This window comes from Bactrocera oleae, chromosome 6 (genome assembly GCF_042242935.1).
Source record: "Bactrocera oleae isolate idBacOlea1 chromosome 6, idBacOlea1, whole genome shotgun sequence".
In the NCBI taxonomy this organism is placed as follows: Eukaryota; Metazoa; Arthropoda; class Insecta; order Diptera; family Tephritidae; genus Bactrocera; species Bactrocera oleae.
In genome coordinates, this window is record NC_091540.1 from 64,168,860 (window position 1) to 64,190,850 (window position 21,991).

The 21,991-nt window shown below is 35.9% G+C and overlaps 1 protein-coding gene across 1 annotated transcript; it reads left to right on the forward strand.

Annotated features, from left to right (window-relative positions):
- The first annotated feature begins 5,806 nt into the window (after positions 1 to 5,806).
- Positions 5,807 to 19,990, forward strand: scrt (scratch). The gene is made up of 2 exons (XM_014247509.3): positions 5,807 to 6,831; positions 17,764 to 19,990. The coding sequence occupies exons 1-2, from the start codon at positions 6,342 to 6,344 to the stop codon at positions 19,620 to 19,622; spliced, it is 2,349 nt and encodes a 782-aa protein (XP_014102984.2). The 5' UTR covers positions 5,807 to 6,341; the 3' UTR covers positions 19,623 to 19,990.
- The last annotated feature ends 2,001 nt before the right edge of the window (positions 19,991 to 21,991 follow it).

Sequence of the window (21,991 nt, forward strand, 5' to 3'; positions counted from 1 at the left end):
TGTGACTTTGTCCTTGAAAAGTTAATTTCCAAATTTCAAAAAATTTTTGGCGTTAGATAAAATACCTTTTGGGTTCTATTTGCGCAAAGTTATATTCTGATATGGGGCCGTCCATAAATTACGTCATCGATTTTTTCAGATTTTTGAACCCCCCCCCTATATTCATCCTATCGTCATTTCTTAAAGACACCGTCTTTACCGACTTTGACTTTACCGTCATCCGCAGACCAACACAAATTTAAAAATTTGTTATACAGGAAGGAGGCGTGGTTGTCAGCGGATTCCGTTGTGTATAATAGGAAGCTTTGGTTAACCTTACACAAAAAATTTTGTTGAAATTGGTCAAGTAGTTCTTGAGATATAGGATTTCATCTTAAGGTGGGCGATGGCACGCCCGTTGTCTCATTTTTACACCTGCTCCTATAAAGTCCTCCCCTTCCAACTTCGGATGTTAAATTTAATGCTTGTGCACATGTAGTGGTATAACCGTTATATAGGGAGTGTGCTGATTTTACCAATTTTCACAGTGTATGAAGGAATTCCAAACGGATTTCTTGTCAGCAAGAAAACTTGCCTCATGCGAATCGTTCTTTATTAATGACGATAACATCGAAAAAATTAAAGAAACAGTGCTTGAAAATTGTTGCGTTGGGTTCAGAAAGATAGCAGAGGATCTCAACATATCCGCTGCGTTGACTCAACATATTTTCGTTAATATGTTGGGTATGAAGCTTGTTAATGCTAAACTTGTGCCAAATGATCTGACTCTTTTACAAAAACGGCGTCGAGTAGAGGTGGCGAAAAAGATTAATCATCAACGTGGCTGAGACCCTTACATTCATCAAGCGCAATTTTTATTATTTTATCAAATATTATAAAAAAACTGTAAAGATAGACTACCGAAACTTTTGATTATATAAAAGCGTATTCTACTGAAGCCTACTGCCCTCATATCACAAACAATGCAATAAAATATAAAATCAAAACTTTTGAGCTACCAAATCCCATTTTCCCAAAGACATATTCACAGCATATCAATTTTCAGATCTTAACGTTCATCACATTTCTATTTATGCTTTACACTTGAGTACAACTCTAAATACCAGCGCAAGCTCAGCCTACTATATGCATATGCATGTGTATGTGTGCAACATGCCACATGAGGCACAGTAAGTAACTTTTGTATAAAGATGCTTGCATTTTATTTGATGGTATTGGTGGCAGTGCCACAGTTGCATTTTCATATTCAACGCTTATCTTACGAAATCCTTCAGCATTAAGTATAATGAAATATTTCTTGCAAAAATCCATATTCAACATGCTCATGTATCAAGCGAGTAAGCAGCAGCAGCGCCACACAGCTACTAACTGCATGAGGCAACAATGTCAATCACTGCCATATCCGGCCGCAAACTTGAAACTCTGCTGCTTAACACAACGCCAGCACACATACATACACATACATACTAAGTGCGCGTCGTGCCGCTATTTGTTGCAAAAAGAGCTGATGTGGCAAGTAAGACTGTCGGCTGACGGCTACAAACATTGCAGCGAGACGCCCGCATGCAGGCATATTTATGGGCTTTGTATGTATGTGTGTGTACACTTGTACCTATGTATGTCTGTGCACCGCAATTCTTCCCAGACTTGAGCCGCCCGTGCGCTTTAAGAAGAAATGAAGAGATTTTTTGATAAGCCTCCCAGACTTAGCAGCAGCAGCAAGTTTTTGTTTCTTTTTTTTATTGTTGTTGCACCGCAATTTTGTTGCCACTGCTGCTGACAGCGGCAAATTTCAAGTTGCCACATAGCGTTGCATCACACCGCTCCGCACAACGTGGCATAGTGGAATACAACAAAGCCAAGAGCTCGGCAGTGTGTTACTTGCGGTTTTGCCACTCCAACAACAGTAACAACAAACAAAGCAAGAAAGCTGCTTCAGTTCTTAATGCCTGTTGCCTCGAAAAGTTGCGCTACCTTTTTAGTTTGTGGTGCAAGTACAATATATCTTCTCCTTTTGGGTTTGTGTGTTAACACTGTTTGTTGTTGTTGTTGGTTTTGTTTTTGGCAAGTATTTTGATGTGAATTTTCGCATGCAACAGTTTTTTGCCGCCCGCGCAGTTTTTGACTTTGCACACAAGCCATACTAACAATTCTATACTTTTATGTAATGTATTTGTGTGTGTGTAAGTGTGGGTGTAGGTGTACTGCGGTGTTGTTGCCGGTCCATTTGTGCTCCTTTTTCGGTGCTTGTGCACATCCTTATTGCTTGCTTATTGCCTTTAAAGTCAATATTTAGCTCAGTCGGTAGGTCAGAATAGCTGTAGTGCTTTAATAAGAGTAGTAGAAAAGGTGCGAGAGAGAGAGAGAGAGATAGAAGAGTAGACTTTTTGCTAAAAAAGCTATTTTACTATTTATGCTGTTTCGTCAATAGTCTCTGAAGTCCTAAATCAGAGGTGAGCAAAGAAATACAAGAAAACTCGTTAACTTTAGCGGGTAATTAGTCAGGTTCGATCTGAACAATATTGTCGCAGTTTTTGGTGTTGCTTTTGAAAATAATATGCTTGTATGCCGAATTTCGTGAAGATATCTTTTCAAATAAAAATATTTTCCTTACAAGAACTCGATTCTGATCGATCCGTTTGTTTGGCAGCTACATTTTATAGTGGTCCGATATCAGTGGTCCAGACCAATGAGCAGGTCTAGACTATAAGGCGAATGCATAAAAACTGCTGGAGCTTATGGCGAGTCTCTATCGAAATTTGTGACCGGGCGTTGTTCTGATCGAACACAAATCCTCTCTACAGGACAAAGCTAGCCACATCTGGTCTATTCATTCCTTTGGTTGGTCCAATTGTCGACAGAATAGGTCGGATTTAAGAGGCCATTGTAGAAGATTGCCTTACAATACCCCCAAACACATAGCAAAACCTTTTTGACCGTCATTCCTTGCTTGATCACCGTTTGCTCCAGCTCACGGCGATTACACCACAACAGAAAAGTTTTCGCTTGACGTTCCATCACCAGCAACAATCCGGTTAAGAAATGGAGAAAGAAAATCGAAAACCTTTATTTCTTTTCATTTTGAAATCGGATTACTAGCACGTCCACTTCAACTATATTGTACTGAATTTTGAATTTATATTTCAAATATCTGCAAAGATAATGGAATCAAAACGATTACATAAAATAGTGCTCTAAGCGGTCCATGCCTTCCCCTAGCTTCATTAGAATTCTTAAAACGCCTAAATGGAGTTGATTTCTTGGCAATAGTGGCATTTGGCAAAAAATGTCAAAAATGTTTTCGAGCGATTAAGAGCTTTTTCTAGCCCCCGTGTACCCATTATATAATTGCTTGGGCGCTGGTTGACTTTATAATTTAAAGATGGGTCACTGATATAGATATATCTCCATAAAGTTACGTAAAATAGTTCATTTAACAGAATGAGTTTCGAACCTAGAATTAATTGAAATCTTTTCGATACTTCCCTCAACCAAAATATGGTATATTTACAAATTTTGTTGTCTTTGAGTTCACGTGATCTTTATTTTCATTGGCATACTTTCTATGCACAATCAGCAATAGTAAGCTGTTGAAGCCTTCCAAACTTATTTATATGCAGATGCAACAAGCAAGTCGCTACGGAAATGCTCCAACTTCGAAATTCGATATCGAATTTCTCCAAGCGCCAAGTGTTCCCACAACATACAGCGCCGCGCAGTGTAATTCAATGGAATCGAAACATTCAGCATCTGTTATATAGTGCTCCCCGTTAAGCTGTTGCTGCTCCCCACGCCCGCCATCCAACAACACGAACGCAGCTGTGCCGCACGACACACTGAATGCAACAAATCGAAAAATAACCCATTGTTGATCGCTGAAGCATGTGGCATGTGCCACGAACGAACACACCAACGTACACATGTATAGCGATTTACACACATACATACACACTTACATATAATAAAGCAGTGGTTGAAACAGTTGATAGCTGTAGACGTAGACGAAGCAAATGAGAGTGGAACACCACTTCCTGATTGTTGCGCGGCGCGCTGTTGCTACTGCCGCGGCCGAAACTCCTGTTCCAATTTCCACACACAAGCGGCAGCTGCTCTTTCCGCTAGTACTTGGCTGCTTGGCTGTTGCTCTAGCTGTTGCTGTTGCTGTTATAGCCATGTTCAACAATCATTGGCACAATATGTGGCACACACGCACACTTACTTTTGTGTTAGCCGCCTGTGTAAGCGCCAGTCCAATTGCTATTGTGTTCCGCTTGCGTTATGCTCGCAGAGCGCGCTCTTCGTCCTTTCGTGCCAATTGGTTGTGTTCGTGTAACGAAATGTTTTAGTTCATGCGTTTCTACAAACGAGCGCCACTGTTGCTTCGTGCGCCTTTCTTGGCTTATAGCGCGTGAAGCAACAGCTCAGCGGCACGAATGTTTGCCAGAGCGCCTTGACTGCGCCTGAGAGCGCGCACTCCGTTTTCTTTCGTTACAATTTCGTTTCATGCCACATATTGTTTTCGTGCTGTTGTTGCGCGCTGTGGGCGCTCAATCGCCCTTCGTCGTCGCCAGCATACAACTTGTGCGCGCTAGGGGTTGCTTACATTGGCACCCCAACGACTGGGAATAGTTTCGCTTGCCATCACGTTTGCCTGACGTTAGCGGTGTGTTTCTTGCCACTGTGTACCATTTGAGTTCCGCTCCGACGATTGTCTACGCGATTGTGGCACGTATAAAAGCCGCTGTACATTGACCACGGGTTCTCATAAGCCTCCAAGGGTTGCTTACGTTCGGTTCGCATTTCTCTTCTCTCTTATATAATATTCTCTTGTACGGATCCTTAAGTTTTTTTCCACCTCAATCAATTCTATGCATTGTTTTTTTTTGGTACAAAAATTCTCAAACTTAACTCTAACTTTTAACTAAATTTTTTTTAACAACAACAAAAAATTTATACAACAATATTAACAAAAAACAACGGCGCGCAGTTCAACAAGAGCATAAAAAAGTGTTAAAAAAATATTGAAAATAAAAAAAGAAATCGCATGTTTGTGTGTGTGTGTGTTCGTTGAAAAAACGTGTGCATAACGGTACAAGCATATATTGAATTGTACGCGACATTTGTTTAAAACTATTGCATTTTGGCTACAAAAATCTAACTGCTAAGCAAAATCTATAAATTACTTACTTGCTTTCGTATACTTTCCGGCGTACGCCTCGACTAGAACGCCAACAAACGCCACGCCACGAAATAGCCGCAAATTGGGTGGCTCTAAAGTGCAAAGTAGAACGTAGCGCGGCTGACAACTGAATCACGGATTAAAAATCAATACACAGTCGAAGAAAAGTTTTACGAAAAACGCATAAAAAACACACACGAAAACAACAAAAAAAACACAAGTGCAACACAACGCAAGCGAAAACTATAAACAAAAGCAATCAATGGCAACAGCACGCATTTGTGCTTAAAAGGCAACAACAACGGCGACAAGGAGTTGAAACTTGTAAGCGCCATGGTAGGCGTGCTATATTTACCTAGCATAGAAGAGCACACATACATATGTATGGCATAGAAAATAAACTTTAAAAATCAAACTTACAAAGCAATTCGGCATATTTATGCATTAACAACAACAACAACGAGCAAAAATAAGCAATAAACACAACAACCGTTATTGTTGAGAAACAGTAAAAAACTAAAAGCGTAAAGATTACAAGAAAAAATTGAAGAAAAAATTTAATCAAAAAAAATTTTAAATAAAAATTTTTAATGAATTAAAAAAAAAAAAATTTAAAAAAATTAACAACAAACATCGCATGACAGCAACAGCGTGGCAGCCCGAAAAACTTGGCATGCCAGCGAAAATGTGCAGCAAACAGAACTTAAAATCCAAATAAAAGTGGCATACAACCAGCTGCAGCAACATCTAATGTTTAACCCTTAGTTGACCAAAACTCTAAGATTTCGTCGGGCAAACTATATATATACATATACTAAAACTCGTATAAATGTAAATATATTTAACAAGAAAAAAGAAAAAAACTTCGAACTATTTAAGAATTCCACACAAACAATGTCTAGTGTTTATTTACAATAGCCGCAACAACAACAACAATAGCACCAAAAGCTCAACTTTACTAAACACACTTAGCTCGCACGAAATATCTAACAACTTTACTGCAAACTACTGGATTTCACGCAAAAATACGAAAAACAATAATAATAAAATTTAAAAAAATTTCACGCCTCAAACCCTCAAACCCCGCTCCGCCAACTCAGTTCGTCATCATTTGCCACTAGCAATTTTTCTTTAGTACCAAAATCACACCCGCCACGCTACCATGCCACGCTGCTTAATGGCGAAGAAATGGAAAGCTTATCCATGGCTCGAACGCATCGAGGATAATACGATGGCTGTGGCGGCGAATGACAGCGACAAAACACAAGCGACCGTTATAAGTCACGAATTGCTGCACAAACGTAGCGTTGCGGCAGCATCACCCAGTCCACAGCAGCAGCAGCAGCAACAACAACAACAAACGCAGTACAATAGAAGATCATCGAAGTCGCGGCGCTCCACCATCGATGATGATGAGGAGATCGATGTAGTGGGTGATAATGCGCACGCTTTGGCCACAGCCAGCACTGAACTGGTGGATAATAGTAAAGTTGTAACAACTGCTGCAAGCAATACAGCGACTGGCGCTAACGGTGCCACACCTACGGCTACGTGCTGGGGTCCTTCGTCGCCAACAGCGGGCGCTACAGCGCCGAGTCCACCACCACATTCACCAGAGGCGGCAACGCGCGGTGCAACGGCGTTGTATAACGGTAAGTTTTGGGGGAAAACAAGAAATTTTTATGAAAGCGAATACTGAAATATTATATTAGTGTGGGAACAGTATTAGAGCGGAAGTAAAAGGCATTGTTGAAGTAATTATTTCTTCCAGTTTTCTTAAGCTTTAAAAAAGAAAGTTTTGATGAAAGCAGGTCTCGAAAATATCATTACAATTTATAGAGGAAATATTTCTTACTGTTTCCTTAATTTGAATTTTGGCGAGTTTTTGAAAAATCGAAAGAAAAAATCCTTTCTAAATATGCGTCTGATCATATCCTTATCCCAGTCAAATATTATTATTAAACCTAAGCTACCGAAACCCCGCTAAAAAACAAATAACATTTTAGCGACCTTAATTTCTAACCGAACTGAAATTTCCAAAATGACCAAAACTAAGAGTTCAGGCATTCTCGTTTACTGGATCTAACTACATTTTCTGTTTAAATGTTCAGTAAATAAAACCTCGACAAAAACTCTTAGAAGATCTTTAATAATCATAATCAAACCTCGAAAAAAAGCTCTTGCAAGATCCTTTTTAATTATCAATGATATTTTTCTTTGAATTTATAACACGTTTTAGTGTTATTTAACAACCAACATTTTTTTACTAAAACTCTACTTATTTTACTTCGTTTTTAAAGCTCTGCAATCTTTGTGCTAACTTCCGGTTAAGTGTTAACCAGCAGTCCAATCGGTCAACTAACGTGTTGTTAGGTAATAACCAGCAATTTAAACAGTAATTTAACTTCCGATTAAGTATTAACTGACAGTTTAATCAGGAAACTAACTTCTGGATAAGTTTTAACGAGATATTTAATCAGTGCTTAGCATGCATGTAATAATAGAATTTCGTGCAATTTTAAACTAAACTTAGTTAAACTTTTTGCCTTGGTGGAATAAATAAAATCTGTCGGTTAAAGTGAACTTAATCTAAGAATAATTAATTATTTAACAAATTCTAATTATGATTTATTATTTTATTTAATGACGTATTAACTACGTTAGTCAAGAACTTTTACTCAGAAATTTCTTCAATGAAGAATTTTACACGAAGTTAGTTACATTTTCTTGAAGTATGGAAAAAATATTTTTAATTATTTAATTTTATATCATTATATCTAGTTATGCCTTAAACAATATTTCAACCAGCAGTTTGTAAATTTCAAAAATATTTTTTCTGCTAACTGTCGGTTAAAATTTAACAGCCAGTTACTTAAAATGCAGTGATCTTAAAAATTTTGAACGTTATAGTTTTAAATCAAAACCTGTCAGTTAAAGTGTTCGATAAAGTTTTTTGGGTAGTAGAGTAGACTTGGACTAATTTTAAAATTTTTAAAATGTAGCTTGAAATAATTTCAGAAAGTGGGTGTAAAAAATAAATATAATCACTATATAACTGATCGTATAATGAAAAATTGGAAAATCTAGGAAATTTATTTTTAAAATTTTATACTTGTCAGTTACTACTTTTATAACTCTAATTATATATTTTTATCTCGAATATCTGTTCTATTTCTTATAGTTTTTATAGGAAAATACAGTCAAAAAATTAAAAAAAACGCTGCATATCTTATAAGCGCTGTTTACCTCTTTTCCAATTTTTTATTATGAGTTTGCTCAGAATTCGTCTCTGAAAGAGTCTTGTAACTATTTGTGCCCAACAGCTGACTTAAAGCTAAGAATACGAAAAACATATGTATATACAATAAAAACTAGTTTGGTTAGTCCTTAAAATTCACAAAATTTCACAAATGCAAGCGTCCGCTTGTTAAACCGGTCCCTGCTGACGCACAGACACACACACACACACCAACAACAATCCAAGTTACGAAAGTAAATTGTTGGAGTGAGTGGCGCGTGGGGCAAGCAGAAACTTCAAACTGGTCGCCTCTTGAGACGTTTGACTTCTGCCCATGGACAAACCTCAGACACTAAAGCAAGTCTGTCCGGATTTCGAATGCCCCCCGCTGTTACGCTGCTCTCACGAGTCTTTGTAACGGTCGCCACTAACTCGGCGCGCTGCTGTGGGGCAGCTGTGCAAAAAATGGGGAACAAACGAATAAACAACTGTGTAGGTTTGCTGTAGGAAGCGACAGGCAAACGGAAGGGAGAGCGGCACTCAGCAGCGATCCTTTTTTGCGGCGTTTATTGCTGTTCGCTCCACAAGTCGCCGAGTTTGTTACTCGCGCGTGAGTTGGCAGTAAATTTTCGTGTTTTTGGTTATATTTACGTCATTTCCGTTTAGCGTTTCCTTTAAGGCGCGGAAGCCGAGTGTACGCAGCGAGTAGTTGGGGTGGCAGTATACAGTGTGAATATATATCTTTATTTCAAAACAATAAAATTACATTTTTGAAAATGTGATTGTTGTATAAATGTTTTGCTTTTAATTTGTATACTTTTTTTCATCATTTTAATTAATTTATTGGAGGTGTTGTGGCTTGCCATTGCCGTCGGCGGCTTCGTTAGCGCGCCGTTTGTAGTTTGTATGGCCATGTTTGTCCAGAGCATGCTTTTTCTTGCAAATTACTTGCCTCTAGTTTCCAAAATTTCCACAAAAGCAAAAAAATCTTAATTTAATATTTCCCCCACAATTTTCTCCATCCATCCGGTTACTTATTTACATTCGTAATTTTTTCGTAATATTCACTTTTGGTAATTTTCTCTTACCCTGATTGCCATCTGCAAGTTGCACGGTTTTGTTTTATGATTTTTATTTTCCACTCGCGTTTTTCTTCGTTTTTTTTTTTTGCTGACGTTTCATTTCCATTTGAATTTTTGCTGTCTCAGTAAAACACGCATTTCCGTTTCCGTTTTGGCAACTTATGTTTTTTGATTATAAGCACTTGCTATCTAAGGATTTGGCTAGCTCCGATTGCTGGGTATAAATATATATCTATTATATTTGAAATTATATATACTTGTATATTTATATTCCATACACATACTTGGGGAATTTAGCAGCAGCGGCGGCTGGCCACATCCTGCGTCGCCAAGACAGAAAAACATACAGTGAATTACTAGAGGCGAGAGAAAACTTGTTTAAACTATAATTTATGACTTTGCAAAACAAAAAGGTTTGAAAAAATATTTTGTTAAAAAATTTTAGTAAGGAAAATTTAAAATTTTTTCATAAAATATATTAAAAATTTTAATTGAAAATATAGTTAAAAAATTAAAATAAAGATATATTGATTATCAAAAAAAGTATAAAATAAATGGAATATTTTAATAAAAAAGAGGTTAACAAATTTAATAAGGAAAATTTAAAATTCTGTCATTTATATATTTAAAAAAAATATTTTTAAGTTCGTTGAAAATTTTCAAAAAATAATATTGTAAAATTTGCAAAATTTTTGTCGAAAGTATTAGTTTTTTTTAAAGAAAAGTGAAATAAGTTAAGCATTAAATAATTTATTCTAAGTTAAAACTGGAAACCAAAGTTAATGTATTTCCTAGCTACAAAAGAAAAAAAATATTAAATGAAACAAATTTGTTTACAAAAAAATGTTTTGAGTAATAAAAGTAAATAATAAAATTTATAACAAATAATTTTCAAGATGACAAAAAACAGTTTTGAAACTCGTTTTACAAATTTATATATGTTATATTATAAATATCTTTCAATGCAAGGTTCGAAAAATCATATTTTTCGCACATTACATCTAAACCATTTTTAAAAGAAATAAAAAAACTGAATCTAGTAACTAAAAATTATATATTTTTGTCTTGTTGGCGAATTATAGTTTTTTTTAATGAAATGCAATTTTTATTAGAATTTTGTTTATTTTTTTAAATACTTTTATTATTTTATAAAAAAAAAAAAATTTTAAATAAATAATTTGTTTTGTTTGTAGTCAAAAATAAAATTAGAAAACAACAACCAAAAAAAAACTAAACAAGCCATAACTTTATATCTTTAGGAATTTGGTTAGAAAAACCCCAAATAAATATTTAAAAAATCCAAATTAACTTCAAAATACTTCAGTGAAAGATAATAAAACTAAAATATATATAAAAATATATAAAGAAATATTTTAAGAACTTGTAAGCATTCTTGAATAATTTTCTACAGAAAGTGATTTCTTATTAATAATGTTCAACTTTGTTTTCGAAAACTGAAATCTTTCTTAGAGGTTCTTGATTAAGAGTCTGTTTTTATTCATACACTTTTTATATAAATTAAAATCATTTTGCAATTAAACAGTTAAAAAATAGTTTGAAGAATTTTTTAAAGAAGATAAATTTGAATTTATAAAATTTTCATGACAAAAATAAATATGTACCTCTGACAAAGAAACTCAAAGAATTTTATATTTTACAGAAAGAATTTTTATGGATATTTTTAACATAAATTAAACTTTTTTATTTGCTAAGTTTAGTGAAAATTGAGTTCTGAAAGTTTGCGTAAAATTTTTAGTTTTTTTGAATATTAAAAAACATACATACATTTGCATAAGCTAAATTTGTTTCTCTCACATAAAGTAGTATATTTTCGATTTAAAAATTTTGCAAAATTTTTTATATAAACTTAAATTTATTTTATTTTTCAAAATTAATGAAATTTGAGTTCTGAAAGTTTTCGTAAAACTTTCACTTTTTTAAATATAATATTAAAAATTTGTAAATTATATTTTTTTAAGTTGAGAAAAATAATTTCCAAATTACTCTTTGATAAAAATTAAAATAAATAAGTTAAAATAAAAAAATAATTAGGAATTATATTTTTCTCATAAATAAAATATATAATAATTTTCAATTCAATTAAATTAAAATAAATAATTTTAAATTATTTTTATTGAAATAGAATTTTCAGCGCGCAACACAAAATAAAAAAAGCAAATAAAAAATATTTTTAAATCATTTTCCACTAAATTAAAGTTTCACCGCGCAACGAAAGAACATATGTATGTAACCAATTTTCTTCTCCCCCTTAAAAATTTATTTTTATTTTTTTTCTCCTTTTATACTTGCTACAATGGTATCCACGCACTTGTAGTTGCTGTTGCCAGTGTCTTGCCGCCTTAAAGCCTCCAATCAAATTGCCAAGTTGGTGCACCAGCTTCTAGCTAATCGTTTGACAAATTTCAACATTTTCTGGCAAATTGAAAAAACATGTTTCTGCACATTTTATTGCTTTTCTCTGTGTTTTTCTGCTGCTTTAGTTGTTGTTGGCTGCTAAATTTTCCCCCTACGAAATTTTCCAACGAAATCGTTCAAACATTGAATTGTGTATTTGAGCGAAATAATCCGTCGACAAATCAACTGGTGAAACAAAAGAGCAAAACACAAAACGAGACAGCCAGCAAGTGGCCGTGCTGTTGCACGGAGGGTGGCAGCGGCAGCAGCGGCGGCAACAACAACAGCTGCCGGCTGTGTTGAAAATAAAATTCATAGCACAAGTTTAAGGGTCGCAGAATTTAGAGTAGGTTGGTTGTTAGGTAGTAGCGAAGGGGATAGATGGAGACGAGGGTTAACGCGCGTCTGCTGCTACGTGCTGTGGCTGCGGCAGCGTCCAAACGGCAGACGGCGACCGCCTTATGTTGCACTGTAAGGATTTGCGCCATAAAAAGAAACAAAAAAAAAAAGCGAAGAGCTCACGAAAAGGAAGGGTTGGCTGCGTCGTGAACTTTCAAGTGGCATGCCGCGTCGCGCTGCGTCAAGGCGCGCCAGCTGAGCCGGGCTGCGCTGACTTCGTTTGGTGTGCTTTGGTGTGGCTTGGCTTGGCCGGTTCTTTACTTTATCCTATTACCAGCTTCCGCTTTGAAATTTTGTTCCGCCGTGTGAGTTTAGGTATCCCTTATGCTTGCAACTTAAAACTACATATTTCATTTTGTTTGGCCTTTTTCTGCTATTGTTGTTGCTTTTTCAGTCGTTGCCTTTCAACATTTTATTATTTTTTTCTTATACTTTTTGATCTTCAGCATATTTTTTCCTTTTTGTTTTTTGCTTTGCTAACGCCAAAGCAGTCAGCTGTCCCGCTGTAACTCAGCTGGTCGTGCACTCATACAGGCACATATGTGCGAGTGTGTGTGCATTTTTGTATGATATTGCTTGCGAATTTTTTGCGCGCAGACAGACTGCCTGCGGCGTTCCGTATGCCTATGCCTCTCCACTTTGGCCTTCAGTTGGTATTTCAAGTGTGTGAATTTTATTTAGATGAAGTCATATGTATTCATATTTCGGTTGGACTGACGACCAATGTCATTATGTATATGAGTAACGGTAATTTTAATATAGAAACAATTTGACTTTTGTCATTGAGTTAACTTCAAAATTAGATTATTTATACTTTCCTTTAAAGGATCTTTTAGTAAGTTTTAGTTAGGAAACTGGATCAAAAAGAGATCTGATAGAAATATTACTGTCGAAACTTGATTTTTTAGAATCACATGTGGGTATATTTGTTGTGAGAAGTCAAGACTCCAAAGTTGAGCTTTCGTAAACCGAGAACTTCACAACAACATCGCTTTGACACCGACTTGGAATAAAACATTTTGGAACAAGAAGATTTGTTTTGAGTCAAGGAACATCTTTGGGAACTTTTTTAAGTTTCTCAAGTTTGTACATTTGTTAAAAAAATGTACCGTGTAGAAAGACAGACATTTTGCTCGAGAAGTAATGTAAAGCTCGAAAAGTTAAACAACAGATCGAAGTAGTAGTGCTCTTGGAACCAAAACTGTTAGTTAACTGAACTTATTTTTTAGTTTCGAGGTATTCCAAAGACTGATGAAAGTAATGCTAGCAGATCTTGAAACTAAAATTGAGCATGATAGTTGAGAATTGGAGATGTTTACTAAAACTGAAATATTGTTAGAGAGATCTTCCTGGTCTTCAGAAGAAATCCATCTTCTTTAGGAGCTCAATGTGTCTGAGACGTTGAAGAACTGGCAGCTCCAAGTAAGTAATAAAAATAAATATTATTATTTTTTTAATATTGAGGGAGTAGTTGAGTTGTAAGAGACATATAAAGCTATTTGCAGAGGTCTGGGTACAAACACTTGCATTGTTGAGGATTAAAGATAGGCAGCCAAACCCCTGAAAAGCTATTAACTAGGAACTGCGTAGCAAATTGAACTAAGGTCACGTAAAGTATTACCTTTTTTTTCAAGCCTACTACATCGGACTGATATAGCCATATAGCAACCAAACTGGCAAACACAAGGTGCCAAATAAAGTACTTGTAGAGAAAACTTTTTTATTTGACAAGTTTTCTTCAAGAAAATTTGTCATAGAATATTATGCTAGACAATGCTACAATCTCCAAACATATTGTTGTGATCGAATCACTATAGCATATAGCTGCCATACAAACTGGTCGATCCAAATCAAATTCTTGTATGGAAAACTTTTTTATTTAACGAGATATCTTCACGAAATGTTTGTTGGCTAAGGCAACGCTATAATCTGCGAACAAACTATTCAGATCGTGCTACTATAGCTAATAGCTGCCATACAAACTGACGGCTTTAAATCGATAAATATCTTTTAAATACTTTTATGCTATAAAAAATGCACCTGTGAAGGGTATTATAGCTTTCGTGCAACGGAAGCTAACGTTTTGTCTTGTTTAATACGAAAAACCCTCGCTAGAATGCTTTAAAATTCAAATCAAATACAACCAAAGCATTATGCATAGTATTTTCTTTTTTTGCAATTTTATCACTATTTTCTTTCATTACTTTGCCTTTAAATTTGCTGCCACCGCCACAATGTTGCAATGCATGCGATAAATGCAACAACCGGATGGCAATGCAGACAGTAATTGTTGTTGTTGCTGCTGCTATTGGGCAAGCGCAAATTCCTAAAGTATATACATATATACATGCATATATGGGCGTGTGTCTGTCCGTATGTATGCATGTTTTAGTTTTCACTTACACAGAACTACTTAAAATGCATGTATATGTATAGAAAAACACATAGTGAATTTTTAGTGCATACTTTTAGGCGTGCCACCCTGTTGCTAATATTTTCTCCACCCAGCCAGCCACACACACACACATACAGGCGCGCCTTCACATGCATTTACAGTTATAGCTACAAGTATACAGTTGCCAGCAGACATGTATGTATGTGTACGTGGCTATGTATGTGTGTCGGGCTGTCGCATTTGTTGCGCTGCTGCTGAAATATTTAATTTTAAGCCTGTCATGAGTTATGCGCATCGCATGTTGACCCAGAATGTGACACATGTCACTTGCATAAATCTTCATAACAACCCTGCAGTTGCTTAATTAAAGTTTATACAGACACTCTAACGCACACACACACACACTCATATATACCCATACATGCATATCTGCGTCGAAAAATATAAACTTTTACACATTGTAGGCTGACATGCCTACAAATACACACACATACGTTCCAAGCATATTTTTTCACACCCGTCTCTGCTCGTGTATTCCCTTGCAACATTGTCTCCCACTAACGCCACAGTATCCTGTCAGTTGTACATCCGCACAACGCGGAGCAATCAACAGCATAACACATATCTAACAGTAAACTGACAGTCGTTCATAGGCGACGACTAATGTCTGGCTATCGAATATTTGCCTAACGGTGCTTTAAAGCGCGCGAAAATAAATTTCCAAGCGCATATATGTGTATGTGTGTGTGTAGCGCTCCCAAAGCCATTTTTCACAAATGAAAATCAGGATGTACTTTATGTTGTTACGGCGCATTAATGCTGCCGCGTCGCCGTGGCCGTGGCAAATCGCATATCTGGCGGCATCCTTGCTGCTTTAGTACCGTTACTGTTACATATTTTATTAGTTTGTGATGCAACGCCGCAGATCGCGCTTCTATGTGGCAGCAATGAGCGCTTATTCTGTGCGCGTGGCTGGCAATTCATAGACTTTTTATAGTTTTATGCTTTTATTTCATTGCTGTAATGCAGGTTATATAAAGATATACAATTTATATAAGGAATAATATATATCGTAGTACTTGGCCGGTGATTGCTCAGTCGGATTTGCTATCACTCGAATGCCACGCGGCGGCAATTACTGACCACAAGTGCCGGCCGATAGCAGCGCTAGGATAGAGAGTATGCAAGATTAAGCGGCTTGAGCAGCAGTTTCAACTCTTATATAAAATAAGGACTCATAGTTATGATGAGTTTTGAGTTTAGTAAGTTTAAGCTTACTATATAGTATCAGCCACTATACGAGAAAATCTTAGTTAAACCGACCATATTCATATCAGAATCAGTCTCATCCACCTTTTAATTCTGACGTAAGCTTGTGCTTTTATCGATTTATTTTTTTGATTTTTTCTAACTTTTTGACTGGAACATACCCTTTCCTCAACCCATATCTACTATTTAAATTTTTCATAAATTTCATATTATTTCATTTCGTATCCAGCTATTAGCGCCTAAATGTAGGCAAGTAATTTTTAAATTATGTTATATATAAATTTTATTATATACTATTTATGGACTAGTGCAGCAGCCTTTAAAAATGGTAAAAGTGAAAGAAATTCGAAGTAGGAAAAAACTTTTGCAAACGAAAAATAAAATAACGAAAATAAAAATAAAAGCAAAAATTATTTACGGCCGATCGGTCTGGAAGACGAAGGCTAGGGGCGCAGTTGAATTTCTGAGGATTAAAAACGGTTTATTTCAATTTCCGGTTAAGCTACGAGTCTTATAGAAAAAAATATCTACAACTTTGTATTAACACCTTTTGAACATAACACCAAAATTTATGTAAAAAATTCAAATTTGTTTTTGTTTTATTTTATCTTGTACAAATTTTTTTTTTCTGAACGTTCCTTCTTATGTCAACACATTTATTTTTTTTTATTTAAATTATTAAAGCGGAAACCTTATTTCGACTTAAATTCGAAAAAATCCCAATATTCAATCGAAGACTTTAAAGAAGAATTTCAAAAAAAGAATTTAGGATTTTTTTAAAAAGTCAGTAAGCTTTGTATTTGTTGAAATCTCTACTTTCTGATGGTATAAAAAATAATTTCACATTTTAATTATTTTTTCAAGCAAAATCCATTTCTAAATTCATATTAATTTACTGTTGCCTACATTTTGGCGCTAGTGGCACGTTGAGATAATAATATATACATATTTATGAATATTTTTCTATTTTTTATTTTTATTTTTATTTTTTATTTTTAAAATCTGAAAATATGTTAACTTAATTTTCGATATTTTCGATAAATGTTCTTTTCAGAATTCATATAAATTTTTTGTTGCCTACGCTTTGCCGCTGGAACCATTTCAAAGTAAAATATATGCTTATATAAAAATGTTTCCATTTTTTATTTCATTTTTGAAAAGTTAGTCCTGTTTATTCAACAATCTCTCTAAATTCCAAGCACCTCCATGGCATATTAATAATTTTAATCATTTCAGCGCCCAACTAAAATCAATAATTTTTCATTATACATTTATGTGATGCCTTCTGAGCTGTTTAAATAACATTACACGTAGATAATTCAAAACTCTAGCACAAACATATATACATACATACATGAAGGCCTTAATATTCCCCGCATACTTGCGCCCATCACCAACGAAAACTATTGCTCCACGGCGCAAAGCAACACTGTGTTGCAAGCATGTTGCTGTTCACTAAAGTACATATATTTGGCACTTTGCCAAATTTCCAACAACACACACACACACACACATAGGCACATGCATATTGCGCCGTAGCGCTTCCATGGTTGTCGCTGTGTCGGTTGACTGCGCTGTCTATCTCTGCATTTGGCGTGCAGATTTTCCGAATTTACTGCATTCGCCCATTTCGGGGTTTTTATTGATTTTATGGCCAACAAGAGTAAAATTAAAAATTCCCTTTACTCAACGCACTCCTTTGCCTTTGCATGAACCGCATAACTATCTACGTCGCACTCTCACTCACTCTTACTAACTCTCTCTTTCTCTTTCCGTGCATTTACAGGTTTCGGCCATGAAGCTTCGCCCATGCACTATACAGCGTACCTGCCACGAATGGAAAATGGTGAAGTTACTGTAATTACAAATGCCGTTGCGGCAGCGGCGGCTGCTGCTGCTGCTGCTGCTGGCGCCACTGGACATCATAGCCTACCAACGCTACCGCACGCGCATCCCTATTCGTCATTTGTGCACACGCCGCCGCCTTCGACCGCCTCCTCGCCTTCAGCATCGCCAACAAGTCACAGCAGCGCGATGACAGCGTCCAGCAGTCAAAACCACAACAACAGCAGCAGCAGCAGCATTAGCAGTAGCAGTAGTCACAGCAGTGAACGCCTTAGTCCGCCCATGATACGCATCAAAACCGAAGCGCCAAGCGATGAGCATATACAAAAACATCACCACAACAACAACAACAAAGTAACTAGCGAGTCCAGCGTATTGCGCAATAAATCGTTGGCAATGTGTTTCACCAGCACTGGTGCTGCGTTATCGCTGCCACCCAAAAAGAAAGACATCTACCGTCCATATTCGCTGGACGACAGGCCGAGCGTCGAGCGTTTACGTACGCCTTACGAGAGTTTGCGCATACCAGCGGAAGAGGATCTGCATGCCGCACACGCCATACTCGATTTGAGTGCTTCCACAGCCTTCCATCCGCCAATACAGCCACACCAACTGCAACAGTCGCAACAAGCGCAACCGCTGCAACTGCAACAAACAGCGGCGCCGCCACCAGCGTCACACCAACAGTTGCATCACCACCAGCAACATCCGCTGCATCACATCACGCACGCCATACAATTGCAACAGCAGCAGGAGGCAACTACCACCGCAGCAGCGAGCTTGCAACACACGGGCGCATCTATAGCGGACTTGGCGGCCGCTGCTTGCGTGGCCAATGAACAGCGCCCGCGTAGCACCGCTTCGTTGCATAGTGTTTTTAGCGCTAGCGATAGCGATCGACAGCCGAGTTCGCCGGCCAGCAGTGTGCAGAATGAGAACAGTAATACCACAAATCAACTAACGGCGCTGCAGTCGCCAACATCGGCGAATGGCGCCAACAAAACCGTCGCCTACACCTACGAAGCCTTCTTTGTTAGCGACGGCCGTTCGAAGCGTAAACATGTGGTTGACGCGGCGGCTGTGGTGCAACAAGATCAGCAGCGCGCCAAGTACACATGCACCGAATGTGGCAAGCAGTATGCCACATCGAGTAATCTCTCGCGTCACAAGCAGACACATCGCTCGCTTGACTCGCAATCGGCCAAAAAGTGTCACACCTGCGGCAAGGCGTACGTTTCCATGCCCGCCCTAGCCATGCACTTGCTCACGCACAAACTCTCGCACAGTTGCGATGTCTGCGGCAAGCTCTTCTCGCGTCCCTGGCTGCTGCAGGGTCATCTACGTTCGCACACCGGTGAGAAGCCCTATGGTTGCGCGCACTGTGGCAAAGCATTTGCGGATCGTTCCAATTTGCGTGCACACATGCAAACGCACTCGATTGATAAGAATTTCGAGTGTAAACGCTGTCACAAGACATTCGCGCTCAAGTCGTACCTCAACAAGCATCTCGAGTCGGCATGCCTCAAGGACGAGGCGGACATGCAATTCGATAGTGACTTGAGCAATGATATGGTCTCACCATCGCCATCCATCGAAGACTATCCGTTAACGCCGACAGCACAACAGCAACAACAACTACAACAGCAACAGCGTCGCTACATCTGCTCGTCGCCAACGCCGTCGGCAGTGAAGATTGGCAGCATCAGTGCGCTAACGATACCAATGCCCGCGACGTCGGCGACGGTGGCGACATTGGCCGTCGGCGCCATGGTGAAGGTGGAGGCGCCTTTCGTTGGCTAAAATCAACATGCACTTGCTAGCTAGCAGCATGCAGCGGAGTGTTTGGCTGAGCAAACAGTCGGCAGAGTAAGCAGCGTTAAGTGGCCCTTTGGTGCAATTGTAAGTAATATTTAAGCGCAAGCAGGTAGTTAACGAGTGGAGAACTTTTAACATAGTTGAAGTGCAAAAGTTACGGTTTTGTTGCAAGCATACCAATGCACACACTACATACACGCATATTTTGTGTAAGTGTGTGTGTGTGCGTGACTTATTGACGCGTGAACAACGCTTTGTTGCTTAAACCCCAGTGTATATTAACCCTTAAGTGGGGCAGAAATTACCAGTGACAGTATGATTAATATTAAAATTATTTATTTTTGTTGAAAAAAAAAATAAAAAAATATTTTGTGAGAAATTTGAGTATTTAATATTTGATATTAATACAAATATTTTTCTAATTGAAAAAATTACAAAAAAAGTAGGATATGTTCAGTTCTAAGATTTCAAATTAATCTTTTTTATTTTTACGAAAATAATAATATTTTATTAGAAAAAAAATTAACTTATATAAAAAAACGCAGAAGTAATTAATTTACTTAAAAATTAAATTAATTTAATTATTTGAATACAAAAATTTAAGTCTTTGTTATTTGAATTAAAAGTTAAAAATATATAAACTGGCTTAAATTAAAAATTGAACAAAATTTAATTGAGTAATTTAAAAAATTAAGAAAAAAATTAACTAAAAAAAGGAAATTAATAAAAAACTATATATATCTAAAGTAAATTAAAAAAGTGTATATTTTTAAATTAAATTAAAAATATTTAATTAATTTATAAAAATTTTAAATTTTTCTACAAAATTAATTTATTTGAAATTTCAACTTTTAACCAAGTTAAAATAAATATTAACTTTTTTTAAATAATTAATTTTTTTTTCAATCATTTCATTTATGTTTAGTGTATATTTGTACAATTGAACACACGCTGAACACACGAAACATCACAAAAACGTCCACAAGTATATAAGAATACTCGATAAATGCATATAAATACGAAATTATATACAAAGTTATTAGGTTAGTATTAGGAGAAGAAGAAGCATAAGAAGAAGATTAGGTGTCATAAACACAATATATACCGTTAGAACAGTATTAAGCTAGTCTTTAGCTAAAAGTAATTTAACGAGTAATTTATTTATTTATATATTAGGTATAAAACCTTCACAACAACAACAACAACTATTAAAAAATATATTTAAGAGAACACAACAGCAAGCAGCGCTGAAACTCCAAAAAAAAAATAACACAAAATGCCAACAACACACGCCAGTATACATACATATGTACATATAAATTTACATACATACATTATACATGCGCTTACAAAAAAACATACACAAACAAGCAGCAAAAGCAAAATTTTTTATTAAATACATATTTTAAAAAATAGTTTTTTTAAAAATGAAAATAATTTTTAAATGGCAAATTAATTTAAAAAAGTAATGTTTGCAATTATTTTCGAAAAGATTGTGTTTTTAATAATACAAATAAGTTTAACAAATTTCTATTGTTTAAAAAAATTTTCAAAAGTTTACAAAATTTATTCAAATAAATAAAAAAAATATATTTTTGCTTAGAAACATCGAAATTAAAATTATTATTCAAAGTAAAAATTTTAAATTTTTACATTTTCGAAAATAAATATTTTTTTTATTTTAAATTTTAATGTTAAAAAATAGTAATAATATAATTTTGCAATGCTCAAACACACACATACAAACAGCCATAACAAATTTCAAGTAAGAAACATCAACTAAGTCACTCACAAGCACGAAACTCCCAGTACTCACAACAACAAAAAAAAAAAAAATAAACTTCTCACAAAGCACTTACATACATATGTACTAATAAGTAAAAACGCAAACGTGATTTACAAAAGCAACGAATAACCAACAATTTGCCATTAAACCAAGAGCAACGTTTCGCAAACAACGAATTAGGCCATAAGAAAAGAAAGAAGATGCATAGGAGAAGAAACTTTTTTACAATTCTAAGCAACTAAAGCAATTTGAAATTTTAATAGTCATTAATAAATATTTATTAATATACATACATACATACATAATTACGTAGTATACAGCACCGCAATGCAATAATCAACTACAAAAACAACAAAAGCAATAAAGAAGCAACGAAATTTTTAACCGAAAACCGAAATTAAAACGCAAAGCAGCAAGGGAGAAGTTTTTTCCATTAAATTATTAACATCAATACCGTTAAGTGCTTGTTTGTATGCGTGTTTTTGTGTATATGTGTGTGTGTGTATAAGGGATGCGAGAGAATGTTAATTTAAATTAGCATTATCATTATAGGCAAGTGTTATTAGCA

Excerpts from the sequence above, each read along its gene's own strand:
- scrt (XM_014247509.3), top strand. The coding sequence starts at position 6,342 with ATGCCACGCTGCTTAATGGCGAAGAAATGGAAAGCTTATCCATGGCTC. Across the intron at positions 6,832-17,763 it reads TGCAACGGCGTTGTATAACG|GTTTCGGCCATGAAGCTTCG; the intron begins GTAAGTTTTGGG and ends GTGCATTTACAG.